This window comes from Hyperolius riggenbachi, chromosome 3 (assembly GCF_040937935.1).
Source record: "Hyperolius riggenbachi isolate aHypRig1 chromosome 3, aHypRig1.pri, whole genome shotgun sequence".
Taxonomy (NCBI): Eukaryota; Metazoa; Chordata; class Amphibia; order Anura; family Hyperoliidae; genus Hyperolius; species Hyperolius riggenbachi.
Window position 1 is genome coordinate 144,876,116 of NC_090648.1, and position 18,205 is coordinate 144,894,320.

Sequence of the window (18,205 nt, forward strand, 5' to 3'; positions counted from 1 at the left end):
CGCGGCTGGGTTGAGAGGCTGGTGAGCGAAGACAGCCCCTGAAACGGACATCCGAGAACTTTGGCTGGTGGCTGCGCGGCGAGACTGGTGAGATACCGAGTGCTGTCTTCCAGCCAATTGATGTGGCTGTACAAAAAACGGGAACCCTTGACGAGCTGAGGATCAAGTTCATGCAGCAGACCTGGCTACCTCTGTCTCCCCACTCTGATGTTATCGTGGTTGGTACCGGTACCAGTGTGGATGAGGGGTGCATGTGGTATGCTGGGGTGTGCTTGAACGGAGCGCTCCACATGCATTTTAAATGTTTTTAAGACGGAGGTGTTCTTTATATATGTGAGTATAATAAAGCAATTTGATAATTTGGTATCCCCAGGGTGGTCACACATTTTTCAATTGAAGTAGATATTGTAGATTCTTGTGACTTCCCCCTACTATGGTTGGTGTGGGACCATCAAGCGAAGGGTGAGTTAGACAGTAATTGATTTTGTATTTCCACTGAGCGCTAGCCTGTCATTATCATTGTCATCAAATAAATTGTATTCTACATCTGCATATTATGAAAAATGACATAGGTATGCTGGACCATGACAATGAGAGAAATTTTACAAAGCAACAAGTATTAAAATGCTTTCTGCAGTGGTATCACGTTACAATAAAGCTGTTGTGCTTCTCAGCTGTGCCCTTATGGTCCATTAATGATTTGTGTTTGTGGATCACCAGATGGGTAGCTAAATGCCTACTGTTGAGACACTTATTACCCTACGTGCATTTCCCTGGAGCACATACTGTTAGTAGGATTAGAGAACAGATTCGAGCACTGATGTCACTCCAGGTCTATTGTTATGGTCTGACAGGTCACTAGTGCTGGTGAGCCAGATACTCTGAGGAACACTATCAGATATCACCTAATTAAAGTGGACCTGAACTCTTGCACAGGACAGAAGGAAAACAGAGAGAAATGCTCCCTGAATGTATTTGGAGAGTTTAGCCTGTTTAATTCCCCCTCATTTGTGTCTAATCACTAGTTGTAATTTGATCCTCCCCTGTATCACATGACTGCCTATGGCAGATAAGCAGATAAGACCATCTGAAAGCACAGGCTGTAAACAATATGTCTGCTTCCATGATTTAGGAAGTAGAAACTGCAAATTTATTTTAGGATTTCTATCAGCTGTAACAAATACATTTTTTTGTTTAAAGGTTATTATGCTCCTGTGTATCTTTTAGAGCAGAAAGGAGTTCTGAATTTAGGTCCACTTTAATGATGCTGTTCAATACTTTTCCTGCCGTCAAGTCACTGAGCATGGAACATAGTGCTCATTGATTGGCTGACGGTATCTTTTTGTCTCAATGGCCATTGTAGTGACTGTGTAGCCAGTGAAGAGGCGGCAGGACAGACAGCAGTCATTTTTCTCATGAAAGTTTCTCAGCCTAGCACTGGTCAGTCACTGTGTAAATAGCAGCAATTGGTGCTTTCATGGCAGTAAATAGCATTCAACCCTCTGTGTTGCTCAGTCTTATGTACCTGAGGCTGATTTGTCTAGAGCAAGCATACTGCATGTAAGCCATAAAGAGTGTGATAACTGAGAGGTGTTGGGGGTACGGCAGTGGGGGTTTCAGAAGAAAATATAACAAGCTAAGAGCAGCAGGGGGTATCATCTTGTAAGTGGAGGAAAAGGAGATACTGTATGTCATATAAAAAAATGTGATAATATGGATAACATCCACCTTACAATTTATATTGTATTTAGTTGTTGAAAAGGTAATCCCACAAAAGTTTGACCCTTTATGTGCCCACACAGTTATAAAACACTGGGTTAGATAAACGCTGATTTAAATATAATGTAATTTCATAACTGTCTCAATTCTCCATTTTTTTCTTTCCCATATATAAAACTGCTGAAAAGGTATAAATTATCATATTTTCCATATGCGGTAGTTACGTTTTTTTAGTAATTGTTTACCAATTAAGAGAATATGTCCATATCTATAAAAATGTGAAGAGACCTGGAAAAATCTTGATCACTGCCTTAAGAAGTTTTCTCTCTTTACATAGGTCTTCCTCAATATCAAACACTTGTTTACCACTGCAGCCTTTATCTCCACTTTTATCTCTACTTCTGGTCTCTTCAGTTGAAACCAATAGTGCTATTTTTTTACACTAGTAGTTCATCACTTTTTTTTTTTTACTTATCTTCATTTCCATGGAGTTCTTTGTGCCACTTTATGGTGTTTATTTTATTATTTTCTGCACTTCTTCAGTCCAGTTTATTAAAAAAAATCTTTTTATCTTGTAATACTCTTAAGCATTAAAACCACAGCTGTTTAGCTGCATCCCCGCAGCAAAACAATGTATTTATGCCCCCGAAAATCTCCAGGGCAAAATTCTGCGGATTGCAGATTCCTCTTCCTGGTAGAGGCAGAGCTGTACGCAGTATCTCTGCCTCTAATCCAGTCAATCTCCGCCAATCTCTGCCTCTCCCTGCCCCTCTCAGTCTTCTTTCACTGAGAGAGGTGGGGAGAGGCGGAGATTGACTGCACTGGAGGCAGAGCTACAGCGCAAAACTCTGCCTCCCCAGGCAGCAAAATCTACGACCTGGAAAGTCGTAGAACTTTGGCCCGGGATTTCGTGGGATAAATACATTGTTCTGCCGCGGAGATGTGCGAAACAGCTGTGGTCTTAATGCTTAATAGTAATACAAGATAAAAAGAGGAATTTATTTTGGCTTCAGACTCTTTAAATGTGGTGGAAAAAAGGTACTGAAATAGGTATGGGGAAAAAGTGGAGATCATTTCTTTGATTTTTGTAAATGGGGCCCTATGTGTTGGGCTTCTCCAGTGCTTTTAGCTTACACAGATTACAGGTGGTGTTGATGGAAAATGTAGTAATATTTTGCTTTCTTCTCTTAGCTCTAAACTATAGCTCTAAACTATATTTACATTAAACATTTATAATCAGAAATTGGTCCTTATTCAGTTAACTTTTTTCTCCTAAGTGATAATTGTTCATCTTTAAAATAACTTTTCAGCACTCTGCAATTGAAAAAGTATCAAAAAGCAGGTGATAAAGTGCTGTTACGATTATGTTGCTTGCTTGTGGCTTAACCACTTGAGGACCACAGTGCTAGACCCCCCTAAAGGCCAGGCTGTTTTTTTCTGTAATTGGCCACTGCAGCTTTAAGGCCAAGCTGCAGGGCCGCACAACACAGCAGAGGAGTGATCCCCCCCCCCCCCTTTCCCCCCTACCAACAGAGCTCTCTGTTGTTGGGGTCTGATCGCCCCCCAGTGTTTATTTTTTAATCAATATTTATGTTGTTTTTTTTTATTATTTTTTACTATTTCTTTATTATTATTTTTAAACCTTCCCACCCCCCAGCCGGCCAATCCTGGCGATCGGCTGTCATAGGCTTCTGCCTATGAGAGCCGATCGCTCTCTTGTCCCCCAGGGAGACAGCCGTGTCACACGGCTGTCCTCAGTACAGCGCTGCTGCCGATCGCAGCGCTATACATGTAAATAGACGGCGATTACGCCATCTAACAGTCTTCCGAGCGGCGATCGCCGCTTGGAGACTGAAGAGGGGGCGGAGCTCTGCCCCTGAGCAGGAGATGCGCGCGCATCCTGTGCGTGATCTCCTGCAAACTGCAGCCCCAGGACTTGACGCCAATCAGCGCTAGGCGGTCCTGGGGCTACCGCCGCGGCCACGCCCATGGGCGTGGAGCGGTCTTAAGGTAGTTAAAAAGCATTTTATTGAGAAGATGTAAAAATATCACATAGTTACATAGTTACATAGTTATTTTGGTTGAAAAAAGACATACGTCCATCGAGTTCAACCAGTATAAAGTACAACACCAGCCTGCTCCCTCACATATCCCTGTTGATCCAGAGGAAGGCGAAAAAACCCTTACAAGGCATGGTCCAATTAGCCCCTAAAGGGAAAAATTCCTTCCCGACTCCAGATGGCAATCAGATAAAATCCCTGGATCAACATCATTAGGCATTACCTAGTAATTGTAGCCATGGATGTCTTTCAACGCAAGGAAAGCATCTAAGCCCCCTTTAAATGCAGGTATAGAGTTTGCCATAACGACTTCCTGTGGCAATGCATTCCACATCTTAATCACTCTTACTGTAAAGAACCCTTTCCTAAATAAATGGCTAAAACGTTTTTCCTCCATGCGCAGATCATGTCCTCTAGTCCTTAGAGAAGGCCTAGGGACAAAAAGCTCATCCGCCAAGCTATTATATTGCCCTCTGATGTATTTATACATGTTAATTAGATCCCCTCTAAGGCGTCTTTTCTCTAGACTAAATAAACCCAGTTTATCTAACCTTTCTTAGTAAGTGAGACCTTCCATCCCACGTATCAATTTTGTTGCTCGTCTCTGCACCTGCTCTAAAACTGCAATATCTTTTTTGTAATGTGGTGCCGAGAACTGAATTCCATATTCCAGATGTGGCCTTACTAGAGAGTTAAACAGGGGCAATATTATGCTAGCATCTCGAGTTTTTATTTCCCTTTTAATGCATCCCAAAATTTTGTTAGCTTTAGCTACAGCGGCTTGGCATTGAGTACGATTATTTAACTTGTTGTCAATGAGTACTCCTAAGTCCTTCTCCAAGTTTGATGTCCCCAACTGTATCCCATTTATTTTGTATGGTGCCAGACCATTAGTACGTCCAAAATGCATGACTTTACATTTGTCAACATTGAATTTCATCTGCCATGTATGTCCCCATATAGCCATCCTATCCAGAGCCTGTTGCAATATGACACTATCTTCCTGAGAGTTGATGATTCTGCACAATTTTGTATCATCTGCAAAAATAGCAACATTGCTCACTACTGCATCTACTAGGTCATTAATAAATAAATTGAATCACCTAGCAGAAAACTTAGGTTAAGAGGCTTTGCCACTTCCATTCCGCACGTACACTGTGTATGCGCGTTGCTACGGTAAAGTTTGTCGCCCAACGAGCGTTACTATTGTCAGTACGGGCCGGTAACATTGCCACGCAGTATGCAATGTTACCAGCCTTTTGTGCATCAACCCCATTGGCTCTTATCCGATTGGTTTTTGTTTTCCTTGTGAGTTTTCTCCCAGGAGAAAAATGTTTATTTTCATCTAGTCTAAAAATAGCCTTCCAGTACCTAGCAATTGAAAAAGTACTAAAAAAGTAGGCAAACAAAGTGATATCAAATTTATTTTGAGTATTTTCTTGCTTGGTGGGAGCTTTAAAAATGGTATTTTATTGGTAAGATTTTAAAATATTTCCTTGGAGAAAACTCAAGAAAAAAAAGTTATTAGGATATGGGTCCTTGTTTCTCGTGCATAAGGTGAGACAACTAAGTTCTGGTTAGGACAGAGCTTGTCATCACTAAAGACTATCTTGGGGCTAGATTATTATACTAGTGGACACTGTGTGGTAACTTGAAATCTTCAGAATTCTTTGGTCTATTCCCTACTGTTTCCAGTATCCTTGTGCCTATAAGCTGTTACTGCACACTTGCGTATAGACTTTGTCAGACATGAAGTGGAAAATGGATTATAGAAAAATAGGTTCTCTTGAAGATCTGACCATTCTTAACAGAACAATCAGAGGTTATTGCGTTTTGATATCTTGCAGATGTAATTTGGCTGCCTCTATACGGATTTTGACATTTGGGAATGTTCCAGTTTATGGGTGAGGGTTTATGAATACAACGGGAGCATCAGTAATGAGTGACTGTGAAGTAAGGCTGTATTTGTTAGCATTGAAATGGTAACGCCAGGCACAATCTTATGTAGTGATATCCCGCTACACGGGAACAATTCCGTCATCTTCTGTTCATGGCCATGGTACAGTGGCATCTTCAATTAAAAATCAACAGCAAACAGAACAGGTAAATATTGATTCCAGGCTCAGAGCATGAAGGGGACAGTCCAGGGCAGCAGACAGTGGTCTCCACCTCTTGGTAGTGATGAGTTGGTTGATTCCTGAGCAGAACCTGTCAGAGCTTGCAAGTTCAGTCTTTGGCTGAAAGTTCAGTGAATGTCAGATCAATAATACAAATAAATAGAGGCCAAAGTGGAAGTGGGAGCCCCTTCATCCCTGAGGCAGCATCTGTTGGTAAAGTCAGAGCTACCAGTTCAGTCCTGTGCAAGAAGGCATCTGTCCATTAGTCTTCTATCAGCTATACAGCCAGCTTCTCCCTCTGGCCCCCTATAGGCTGGAATATATAGGTGTGTGCACAGGCAGTGGCTATTCCTGCCTCACTCCATGACTTTGTCCTCTTCCTCTCTTTCATGGTGACTGCGTTTAAAGAATCCCAGCTGTATACCAGGAAGAGACGAGAACATTATAAGATCAGGATTTTGCTTTAGAAAACTCAATAACTTTGTACGTAATGTCAAAATGATTATATATAGGTACTTATATAGGTAGTTATGGCTTCTAGCTACTTTTATCATAACAGACTACAATACTGGCCCAGTTTCCAACACCCTCAAAAACAATGCATCGGTCTGCCTTCCAATAACTGTATACTGAATGAGAGCGCAGCTTAAAAAAAAGCTTACACACAGTACGGTTTCTCATCTCAGTTTCTCATCCTGGTCTACTCAGCTGTAGCAGTAAGTTTTTAATCAGGATGGTACCATTTATTGGCTAATTTAACATAAAAAGAGTAATGCTTCATACACACTTAAGATAAAAGTCTTTGGAAAATGCAAGATCACAGACCAATTTTACCCCCTTCCATGTAGTATGAGAGCCATACTCTACACAGTCTATGCAAAAGATCCATTCCTGCAAAATGCATTCATAGTCTATGAGATCTGCAGATCCTCATACACACCTTGTTTAACAGACTTCATCTGCATATCTGGCAATCCTCTGCAGATCTGAAAATCCATCCTGGTGGATCTGATCTGCAGATGATCTGCAGATGATTGTCTGTTAAACCAGGTGTGTATGAGGATCTGCAGATCTCATAGACTATGAATGCATTTTGCAGGAACGGATCTTTTGCAGGAACAGATCTTTTGCAGATACTGATCTTTTGAATGTGTACGGGCATCTTTGTGTGCAGCATCTTGCAAAGATTTTATCTGATGGGGAGTGCAGCTCCATAGAATAGACTGTGAAGGTATGGCTCTCATACTACATGGAAGGGGGTAAAATTGGTCTGTGATCTTGCATTTTCCAAAGACTTTTATCTCAAGTGTGTATGAAGCATAAGCTTATACACAGCTTATATACAGGTAGCGGCAGTTACTAATGCTGGTGAGCACTGCCTGTTAATCCATTAGTGCCACACATGTTATCGGGTTAATGCGTGTGTTGCTATCTACAGGGCGGAGGCAAAGGAGGCAATTACCCCAGGGCTTCAGAGTCTATGCGGGCCCCTCCTCCCCTCCAGCTATAGTGACCCTTGACAGTGGGGATGCTGTGTGTTTACTAAGTATAGGAAAAGAAGGAGGCGGATAATGGGGGACCCCAAAAATGCTTTTTAGGGGACATATGTTGGGCACCTAATAATATTGTGTGTGTGTGTGGGGGGGGGGGGGGCATCTCAGGGGCCCTGGGGGTGATTTGGTTGGAAAGGGGCCCCCAAAGTTATTTTTCTTGGTCCCCATTGTAGCTAAAACCAACCCTGCTTATCTTAATGTGCCCCTTCCTGCCTGAAATGTCGAGGCAACTCTCCCTTATTCTACCACATTCTAAGCTCATGCCCGCCAGTGCAGGCATTCTGGCCGCAGACAGTCAGATTTTTACATGCTGAAATGGGGTGCTCCCAAACTATGCATACTTGGCGTTATTCTAAACAAAGAACTCTCAAACTCATCCAAAACATTTATAATAGAGTCATTACATTATGCTAAGCAGGAGATTGCATATACATGGCTTTTAAATGTATCCCCCTCAAAAAGTGAGGCCCTATAAAGAATTGCTGAACTCTCCCAAAGGCGCCCTACCTGAATTTAAAAAAGTCTGGGATACATAGAGGGAAAGAAACTATAATTTAAATAGCTTCCCAACTAAGCCGATAATTCCAGAGCGTGCCCAATTCAGTGTGCCCCTTAACTGCCAATCTAAGTAAGCTCTTTTTTTATGTGCCTCTGCCAACAAGCACTTGTAATGTTTTTCTTCCTCTCTGAATTGTTACTATGTAAAAGTGCCAATTATACTAAATCTGTTGTATATTTGAGTGATTTAATGTTCACCTGTAATACCCTAATGTGCCTTATTTTGTAACCTGAAATACTGACCATTAATTGTATTGTTTGAACTTATAAAGCCTGTATTTGTACATACACAATTATAAAATGTATAAAACATCAGTAACCTGCTTGAGGCTGGTTTCACAGTGGGACGTTGCGTTTTAGGGGATGTTATGGTCGCATAACGTGCCCCTAACACAACGCCTGGTGGTGTTGGAGCAGGACGCTACCAAGAGCCGCGTTACAAGCAGCTCTTGGTGCGCCTGCTCTGTCGGAGGCACTGCGGCTCTCCGCATCACGTGGTCCCGCCAGCTAATACGCGGCTGCTTCAGGATGTAAACACTGCAAGTGCAGTGAATAATAAGTAGCCATGTGCCTGGCTACGTAGCGGCCTCTCCCCGCCTCCTCTCCGCCCATAAATTGAAAAAAAAAACCTACTGAGCATGTGCAAACCGTCTAACGTGCCTTAGCCGCGTGTAAAGTACTGCATGCAGTACGTTATGTAGACGTGCTGCGTTACAATGTAACGCAACGTGGGCACTGTGAACAGCCCATTGATTTTTTTCATTGCTGTGCGTTGGGTTCGTTACAGGCTGCTCTAATGTGCGCCTGTAACGTCCCACTGTGAAACCAGCCTGAGCATGCATAATTTTACTGTTGAATGAAAGAGTTATTTAGGCCTCTTCCCCTCTTGTGCTTTGCTATGCACATTTTCAGCGACGCACAGAGTCTGTGACTGCGATATGGAAGGACATCAGAAGTGCATAGATTGCGTTGCAATTGGATGCAGTAACACAATGCATGGTTGCATACATTTCTGTTGCAATGCGATATCATTTATTATAAATTAGACCTGCAATTTGACTGTATTCATTATAAACAGTCCACACTATTGATAATGAACGTTTACATTTTATTTCTTACTATGTAATGTAATAAAGGAAATAGTACTCCTGGGTAACCTGACTATATAAATACAATAATACTAGTGATATAGCCCAAAGGCAAATTAACCTCTTACCTTCCAAAGAGCCAGTACTAGAAGAGCTAATAGCAGCAGTCCACCTATCGTACTGCTAATTATAATCCATATAGGTACTTCCCACTCCTCTTGCTTGGAAATTTCAAAAATAATCTAATTGAAAGCCAAAAAAGAGTTTTGTTTTTTTTACCACCTGAAATGTATTTCATTATATAGTATGTAAACAATTCAACAATACAGTACACAGTATAATATACACACTATGAAGTGCCAGTTAGCAACTTATCTCTGGCCAGTAGGGGGCAGCAAAATGCTTTTGTTTTGAAGCACAATTAATCTCAGGCATATGTTTGACCTAATGCAAGGTACACGCCATACAATTTTCTGGCAGATTTACCTGCCAGATCGATTATTTCCAACATGTCCGATCTGAATTTTGATTTTTTTTTATTTCGATCTTTTTTTTATTGTTTTTTTTAAATCGATTTTCATAGAACTGAACGAAAATCGATTGAAAAAAATGATCGAAAAAACGGTTAAAATCGGAAAATTGAAAAATGTATCGAAATTCAAATCGGACATGTTGGAAATAATCAATCTGGCAGGTAAATCGGCCAGAAAATTGTATGGTGTGTACCTAGCATAAGACAGACACATATTAGAAGTGACAACTTATAAATGACTAAAGTATAAATCATTCTTGTTGTTGCTTCTGTTATTTAATAGCCACTCCCCCCCCCCCCCCAAATCCCCCCATCCGATCTCCCCAGACCATTACTTCCATCAGCAGTAAGGCCTCGTTCACATCTAAAATTGTAATCGCAAACGCAAGCGCTTTGCGATTTTGTGCAGCGTTTTTTCCCCTCCCGGCACTCCACTGCGCGCTGCGTTTTTGGTAAAAGCGATTTTCTAAGCGCTTTTCCAGAGCGTTTTTTTTTAAATTCACTCCCTGACGCCAGGAAATGAACTCTTTGACCCGGAAAATAATAAATACATGTATTTATTCTTAAAACCGCGAATGCAATCGCTGCACAAAGTGATTTTGTGAGCATTTGCGTTTATCCTATACTTTCCATTGAGGCAAAATCGATCGAAAATACAATTGATCACTAAAAATTGTACAGTTAATGAGCACCTTGTAACAAACCTGAAGTTAGGTCACTTCAGGTTAGATACATAACTAAGCAGAGGGAAAGCTGTGGTTACCATACAGATTTCCCGGTCCTTGGGTCATCCTATCGTTCCAGTGCCATTCAGCATTGAAGTTTTGCGACTAGTTGTGTCTTCGTTACTCTGCGGGCAGCTTCCGGAAGTACTCCTATCCCCGAGTGCTTCAGAAGACGGACACATCCATACTGCACATCCGCGATCCTGGGCTAGCGTGTGCGCACTATGAATGCGCTTGTCTTTGGAAGTACCCAGGGATGCGAGTACATCAGAAGACTGCCTAAGGAGTGCTGAAGATGTATTCAATCTAGGACGTCGAAAAACTAAAAACGGTGGACAACTCTTGAACAGGTTCAGGAAGGCTCTATAGTATCCAGAGCCTTCCTTCTACAAAGGTATGTATCTAAAGGACAACTGAAGTGAGAAATATATGGAGGCTGCCATATTTATTTCCTTCTATACAATACCAGTTGCCTGGAAATCTTGCTGGTCTATTAGGATGCAGTAATGTCTGAATAATACAATAATACAATACAATAACATTTGTAAAGCGCTTTTCTCCCATAGGACTCAAAGCGCGTAGTTGTGTCTCAGATTAATACAGGGTTGCAGGCTGGGTTGTGTTACAGAGGAGACAGTCAGATGTTCATGAGTGCCAGACTAAATGCCATAAACAAGCATGAAGCTAATCTTTCAGACCTGACAATAATGTCAGAAACTCCTGATCTGCTGCATGTTCAGGGTTTATGGCTAAAAGTATTAGAGGTAGAGGAATAGCAGGATAGCCAAGCAACTGGTATTGCTTAAAAGGAAAATAAATATGGCAGCTTCCATATACCATTGCTTCAGTTGCCCTTTAAAGAGAACCCAAGGTGGGTTCTAAGAATATAATCACCTGTGCATATAATCACCAGCCTCTGTTGCTATATATCGTCCCTCCAGGGCCCCCCTGCTCTCTGCCCCTCATAAATCACAGCTGCGCTATCGACACGCAGCGTGTCACCAGCCGACTGTTTACAATTGCCTATCAATCTCCGCCGCTTCCCCGCCTCCTCCATAGCTCCGGTCCCCGCCCACGTCCCTTCCCTCCAATCAGCGGGCGGGGACCGGAGCTATGGAGGAGGATAGGGAGCAGCAGAGATTGCTAGGCAATTGTAAACAGACGGCTGCACGTCGATAGCGCGGCTGTGATTTATGGGGGGCAGAGCAGAGCACAGGGGGGCCCTGGAGGGACGATATATAGCAACAGAGGCTGGTGATTATATGCACAGCCAGCCTCTGTCTGCTATCAGGATTCTTAGAACCCACCTCGGGTTCTCTTTAAAAGGGCACCCAAGGTGATAAGGATATGGAAGCCGACATGTTTATTTCCTTTTAAATTTATGCACATTGCCTGGCTGTCCTGCATAGGGCATGGGTGAACAGGAGAGAGGACCCTAGGTGATACTGGAGCAGGTAAACTCTTCTTCTCCATTGCGCTGCTGCCTCTAATATTTAAATCCATAGAACCTGAACAAGCATGCAGATCAGATGTCTATGACAAATCTGACAAGATGAGTTGCATGCTTGTTTCAGGTATGTGATTTAGACCCTACTGACCAGAAAGATCAGCAGGTCTGCCAGGCCATTGCTATTGTTTAAAAGGAAATAAATATGGCAGCTTCCATAGACCTCCTTTTAACCTCAAGTGAGTTTCCTTACTTCAGGTTCACTTGGAGAAACCAGAGGGCTGCCACCACACACCTATACCACATATTATGAAGAAGCACATACTGGTATTTACAAAGAATATAACACAGAATTAAGTAATATACTGAATGCATATTAGGTTGACCTGTCGTATGGGCTCCTCCTCCCGAAATATAAATGGACTCTGGAATTTTCGCTGTAATACAGCCGTGGTCACCAGACTCACAGAGCGGAATTTTATCTGCAATGAGAAAGGAATTGATACTTAATGTCAGAATACAGTGTTAGCTGTTAGCTTTCAGTGAGCATCATCCACCCACACCAGCCCTTCTTATCTTGTAAATAATTCTCATATCTCACAGAATCACTGCATTAAACCCACAGTATATTACACTATGGATCATGGATGTGCATGTTACAAATTCATTTTGCAGGGAATGTGGTCTTGGCATGGCTCAACACTTATTTTCACTCTGTCCCAAGAAACAACTGGGGGAGCAGCCAAAGGTAGGGTGGGCTATACAGCCCCTAAGTGTTCCTGAATCACGTGCTGCACTGGACACTCACTAGTTGTATGGAGGTATCAGCATAGTGGGTGGGTGAACAGGTAAACTCTTCTGCTCCATTGCACTACTCTGCATATGGGTAGGGTGACTTGGGAGTTTGCTTGGCTTATGGTGGCTGCACTTGTTGGGTGCAAGGTGAGGGGACGTTATGCTGGCCATACTTATTGGCGTGTGCATATGCATAGGGGGTTAGCCACACCTGCTACTGCGGTGGGGTGAGCTGATTATACTGGCCAACTTGTTAATGTGGGGAAAGGGAATTATATTGGTTATACTTGCTGATGTGTTGGAAGATGAATATATTGACCCTGCTTGTTATGGCAGGGGAAGGGAGGGGTGTTATGGTTTTCTGGATGCACTGGTTATGGTAAGGAGAGGTGGCAACATTTGTTAAGGGGAGAGGGTAATAATAGTAGCCATACTTTCTGTGGGGAGAATTGGGGAGGTTAGGGGTATCTGCATCTGGCTATATATAGAATATATATGATTGGGAATTACCACAGTGTTGGGGGACAACAGTGGGGAGGGGCTCGAAATGTTTGTTGGGGCCACCCAACTTGTAGTTACTCCACTGGTTCTAACCCTTTTCCCAGCACCTGCATACTCCCAGCAGAAGACCTGAAAGCAGTAGCATGTGGATTTACAGAACTCACTGACAAGAGCTGAACCACCTTGACTGGCCAAATTGATACCTCATTAAAACTGTAAATTTTCCTAACCCTCCCTATATGTTTTCCACTCCAAATCTTACTGGCAGTGCTGTGAATAACCTCTAACTCCACAAACCGCTGCTATATCTTACCGCTCTGAATGTTCTTCTCCACAGCTTCCCATGCAGGGTGAGTGCTGCTTCCTGATTGGACAGTAGACTTATCGTGCAGTCAATGGACACAACATCAGTGTTACTGTGATTCTGAAACAGTGCAATAATATATCATTTAAACTTAGCTAATGAATGGGAGGGAAATTACCTGCTAAATATCCCTATATATCACTTAGTAAATATAGTACAAGTATCTGGTGACTTTTCATAACTTAAAGTTAAACATAAGTGAAAAACAAAGTGATTAGAAAAACAATTGTATCTATCCTTCTACTTCTAATAATGATTTTTAGATATCCCACAGTTTTATGTTATGTTTAAAAATTTAGGCTGCTTTCACAGTGGGACGTTACAGGCGCACGTCAGAGCAGCCTGTAACGCAGCCCAACTCACAGCAATGAAAAATCAATGGGCTGTTCACAGTGCCCACGCTGCGTTGGAGTATAACGCTGCACGTTCAATGAAAGTGCAGCATGCTGTGCGTTATACTCGTATGTGGCTGCGCTCGGATATTTGCACATGCTCAGTACTGTTGTTTTTTTTTAATTTGCCGCATGCTCCGTTTTTGTTCGATAGTATGCGTCAAAAAGTACGCATCACGGACGTATCAAGAGACGCATAATGCGGCTCTATATAACGTCCAACTTTAATACTAACATGCGTTGCATTAGGGGCACGTTATGCGACCTTAACGACGCATGAAACGCAACATCTTAGTGTGAAAGAGCCCTTAAAAAAGCAGCTTTATTGTTGTGCCTCAGTTGGATGTAACAGTCTGTCTCTGTGTCTCAGAGTGCTCAAATATATGAACTATTGACGTTTTTTATCTATCCTCTCCAGGCAGAGAACTGGTCTTCCGAGAGAATATTTATTTTATGGCTGTAATTCCTTATCAGTGAGGCAGGGAACACATTTGACTGTTTTCGTGTGCGTTTTCTGCACAGAAAAACTGAGAACTCATGTTAATCAATGGGCTAGTGCACATGTGATATGTTTTTCACACGCAGAAAAAAAACTGACATTCTGCATGATGACTCTGCACATTCTGTACATTTTCTCTATAAATTACATCAGCTGCTGTGAAAAAATGCACGCGTTTTCCTGCATAGAAACACACTTTGTGTGCAGAAAAAGTATGCAGAAAACTGAAAGACAAGTGTTTTCCCTGCCTCAAAGAGGCAAGAACACTGCCTGGGGGCTGGGTCCAGACTGGAGAACTGCCAGTTGCATAGCTAACTATTAACTCTTTCAGGCAGAGAAAGAAGAAAAGCATCACAGCATATTTATATGTGTGCTTGACACTGTACCTACACATGCCTATCTCATCATGTCACATGTCACTTTCCCTTAAAGGAATTATTTGCATGACTTTTTTTATTGTGGCAAAAGTGATTCACTATGGTTTTGGATTTTAAATATGCATTTGAAGAACTGGCCAGTAATTTCCTTCTGCTTTACAGAGCAGAGGTAATAGTGGTGTTGCATCATGAGATGCAGAGTTTGCAACCACACCTGGATCTTGGACCGAGGGCCCACCTAGAGCCTCCTCCTGCTAATTATTAACCCATCATTGAAGTATAGTGCTTTGAATAGTATAGTATACTGCTTACACCTCTCTCACGCTGTGCCTGTCCTTGGAAAGCAGGTTTTGGGACTCTGTATCATGTAATTACTTAAAGAGGACCCAAGGTGGGTCTGGAAATAAAAAAAAAATCAATGCTAACTGATCTGGGGGGCTGGGAAGATCAGGTAGCCGCCACTTTCCGCTGCACCGGTGGCCTGCAGTTGTCTTCTTTCACTTTCTTGACCCCTGGGAAGAACTGGAAAAGCAGCGTGCAGGGAAGCAGGGGGAGCAGCAGGGGGCGTAGCTCTGAAGAAACATAGCTGCCCAATGGCAGCTTTGGAAGGCCTGCAGGTATGCACTTTGAGCAGGGAATCCCTCCCCTCCCATTACCCTCCGAAATAGCCACAATCATTGTCGCTAATTTCGGAGGGTGACAGTGTGGTGGGTGGGGCAGAGAGCAGCGTGGGGGGGGGGGGGTAACAGAGGCATGTCTTGCAGCAGAGAATATCTGCTCCCCCCTCGCCCCCCCCCCCCCCCCGCACTGCCTTGGATACTCTTTAAGGCTGGTTATACCGTTGGGCATTTGCGGTGCAATGCTCGGCCCCATCTTAAAAAATTGTAAGTGTAATTTAGACCTACCGACCACAAAGATCAGCAGGATTGCCAGGCAACTGGTATTGTTTAAAAGGAAATAAATATGGCAGCTTCCGAAGGTCTCACACCTTGGGTTCCTTTTAAAATAGAGTGGTAGGTGAAGGGTGGTGTGCACTAAGGCCATGATTCTGTAGCTACACACACTGGCATAGCAACAGGGAATGCATAAGCTGCAACAACACTGGGGCCATCCCTTAACCGCTGTATTAGCTCTTCTATGGTGCTGTGCTGATAACGATCACCTCTAAATGTGCTGTGAATAGAGGTAATGAGTAAAAACTGTTTCCCTCCTCTGCTTACCCCTCTCTGACACTGCAGCTGTCCCTGGGAGGTTTCAGTGCTCTGTATCAATTGTTAATGTATGTATAGAGAGCTTGAAGGCTGCACAACTGGGTACACCAATAATTGTACTAGTGCATACATGTAAACAAGGCGTTGCAGTAATTTAAGCTTTCTATGCAATCTCTGCTGTGTTTATTTGTACATAGGCTGGACAGGCCTTCACAAAATGGCAGCTGGTTATTTTACACTCTGCCCTTCACATGTTTCAGTGGCTTACCAGCTGTGGTATGTGAGTGATGTCTTCTTCTGACGGCTTTCTCCTGTAATCCGTGCTGTTGCCCCAGACATTGCAGCTTTCATTTCCCTGTAATTCAGAGAGTAAACAATGTTACAGGCATGAGTAACAGGACTGTGCATATACTACATTGACAACACTCTGCAGAACTGGGCACCTGGTCACTAGTCAGCTGCTGTAAGAGGAGCAGGCGGTTGCCTCCGCGGGTAGCCACAGGGATGGTGATTTTAATTGTGACATCCTCAGGGAAAAAACCCAGGTTTTGTATCTGCAAAAAAATATACATTGGTTTACTTCAGTCATAATAGTCATTTTGCAATACAGCACTGATAAGTTGTTATTTTTTTTTAAGCGTCAAATAGTGAGGATGGATTTTTTGAACTGAATAAGTTTATGAAGAACTTTAAGGGACCATCATTTCTAAAATGTTAAGAAATACAAATGTTTATTTCTGTGTATTAAATACAATTCTAAAATATATTTTAATTATTTTTAGTCAGATAGATATGAAATATTACACATGCATTTTGTAAAAATATCATTTTAAACCAGCAGGTGGCGCTTCTGAGTAGATGGCTGAGTGACCCAAATATAACACACCTTAGCTTTCCCTCATAGCTAAATATATAACTTACAGCACTGTAGGTGCCGCCATATAAGGTAGTCCTTTCTAAATCTGCCCTATACTCACCTACAGAAGTGCTGAACATCAGGATCACACAGTTCCTTCTTGCACTAGGTTTCACTTCTGGCTATCCATACTTGGTTCCCATTCCTGAGCAACACCTCCATCCGGTAGGGAAAAATGGGATGAGTTGCAGACCCGATGTTGTCTCATAACCCTCCACATTGCATCCTAGAAACCCAAATCCTGCATTCATCACCAATGCCTATCCCTGACACTCACTGGAATAGCAAGGGGCGTTGTGGTTTTGTGAATGGGTTGAGGTCTGTAACAGCCACAACTGGTCCAATAGGTGGTGAAAGGAGGGGTGAGATGTGACTGTACTGGATCTCCTCTCAGATGGGACTACAGGAATTTGGGTTGCTCCAATCTAACTCAGAAGACATCAGGACTACAGCCAGAAGGACCCACAACGTAATGTCATTTCTGGTATAAGAGGGTTTGGGGGTTATGGGTAGGAGAGAGGGAAGGTATAATAGTTACTCATGTACTCTGTATTTTTGCCTTGCCATATATAGGACTAAAGCTTTTTTTTCTTCACAAAACTGGAATTTTCCTTGAAAAAAAACTGGAATCACCCTTTAGAAGTCAAAATCGATTGGTTCATTTAGACCACAACATGGCCATAAAGCTGTAGTAATACAATGCTAAATCTGTAAATGTTGCAATCTAATATTGCCATCGTATAACTCTCATTTATGATGTTATTATGATAGCATTTATGTTATTATGATAGATTTATTATGTTATTATGACAATGGCTAGATAGTGTACTGGTTAAGGGCACCGCCTTTGACATGGGAGACCAGGGTTCGGCTAGGTCAGTCCCTATTCAGTAAGGAATTCAAGGCAAGACCCCCTAACACTGCAGGGTGGCCTCTTGAGTGCGTCTTAGTGGCTGCAGCTCATGAGCGCTTTAAGTCTGACAGGAGAAAAGCGCTATACAAATGTTCGGATTGTTGTTGATTGTTATTTCAGGCTGGTTTTACACTTGTGGTGTGCATTTGCAGTACAATACCCTTCCCCCGCTGCATTGCACCACAGTCGTCAAAACCACAATCGTCAAAAACATATGACCCTGTGGGAGAGTATACCGACAGAATCATATGCATATCGCGGCCCCCTGGATGCCCCTCGCCCAGTGACATACTCTCTGCTGGAGAGGACGTATGTAATTGGGATTTCCGGGTTTCCTCTTCGCATTCCCATTATTCCACGCTTACACACCGCACCAACAACATTTTCAAAATGTATGCGTTGCCCATAGACTTCAATGCCTTCCGCTTCCACTGTGTC

General features: G+C 42.6%; 1 protein-coding gene across 2 annotated transcripts in view; it reads right to left on the reverse strand.

Annotated features, from left to right (window-relative positions):
• Nucleotides 1–4,887: 4,887 nt before the first annotated feature.
• ITGA11 (integrin subunit alpha 11) overlaps nt 4,888–18,205 on the reverse strand; it is a 213,612-nt gene continuing 200,294 nt past the window's right edge. For both annotated transcript variants that reach the window (XM_068275048.1, XM_068275050.1), the window contains 6 exons: nt 16,382–16,492; nt 16,207–16,293; nt 13,409–13,519; nt 12,186–12,281; nt 9,224–9,337; nt 4,888–6,312 (listed from right to left, as the gene is read on the reverse strand). In XM_068275048.1, coding sequence (XP_068131149.1) covers nt 6,253–6,312; nt 9,224–9,337; nt 12,186–12,281; nt 13,409–13,519; nt 16,207–16,293; nt 16,382–16,492 — 579 coding nt within the window. In that variant the 3' untranslated portion in view covers nt 4,888–6,252. The remainder of the gene's footprint in view (nt 6,313–9,223; nt 9,338–12,185; nt 12,282–13,408; nt 13,520–16,206; nt 16,294–16,381; nt 16,493–18,205) is intronic.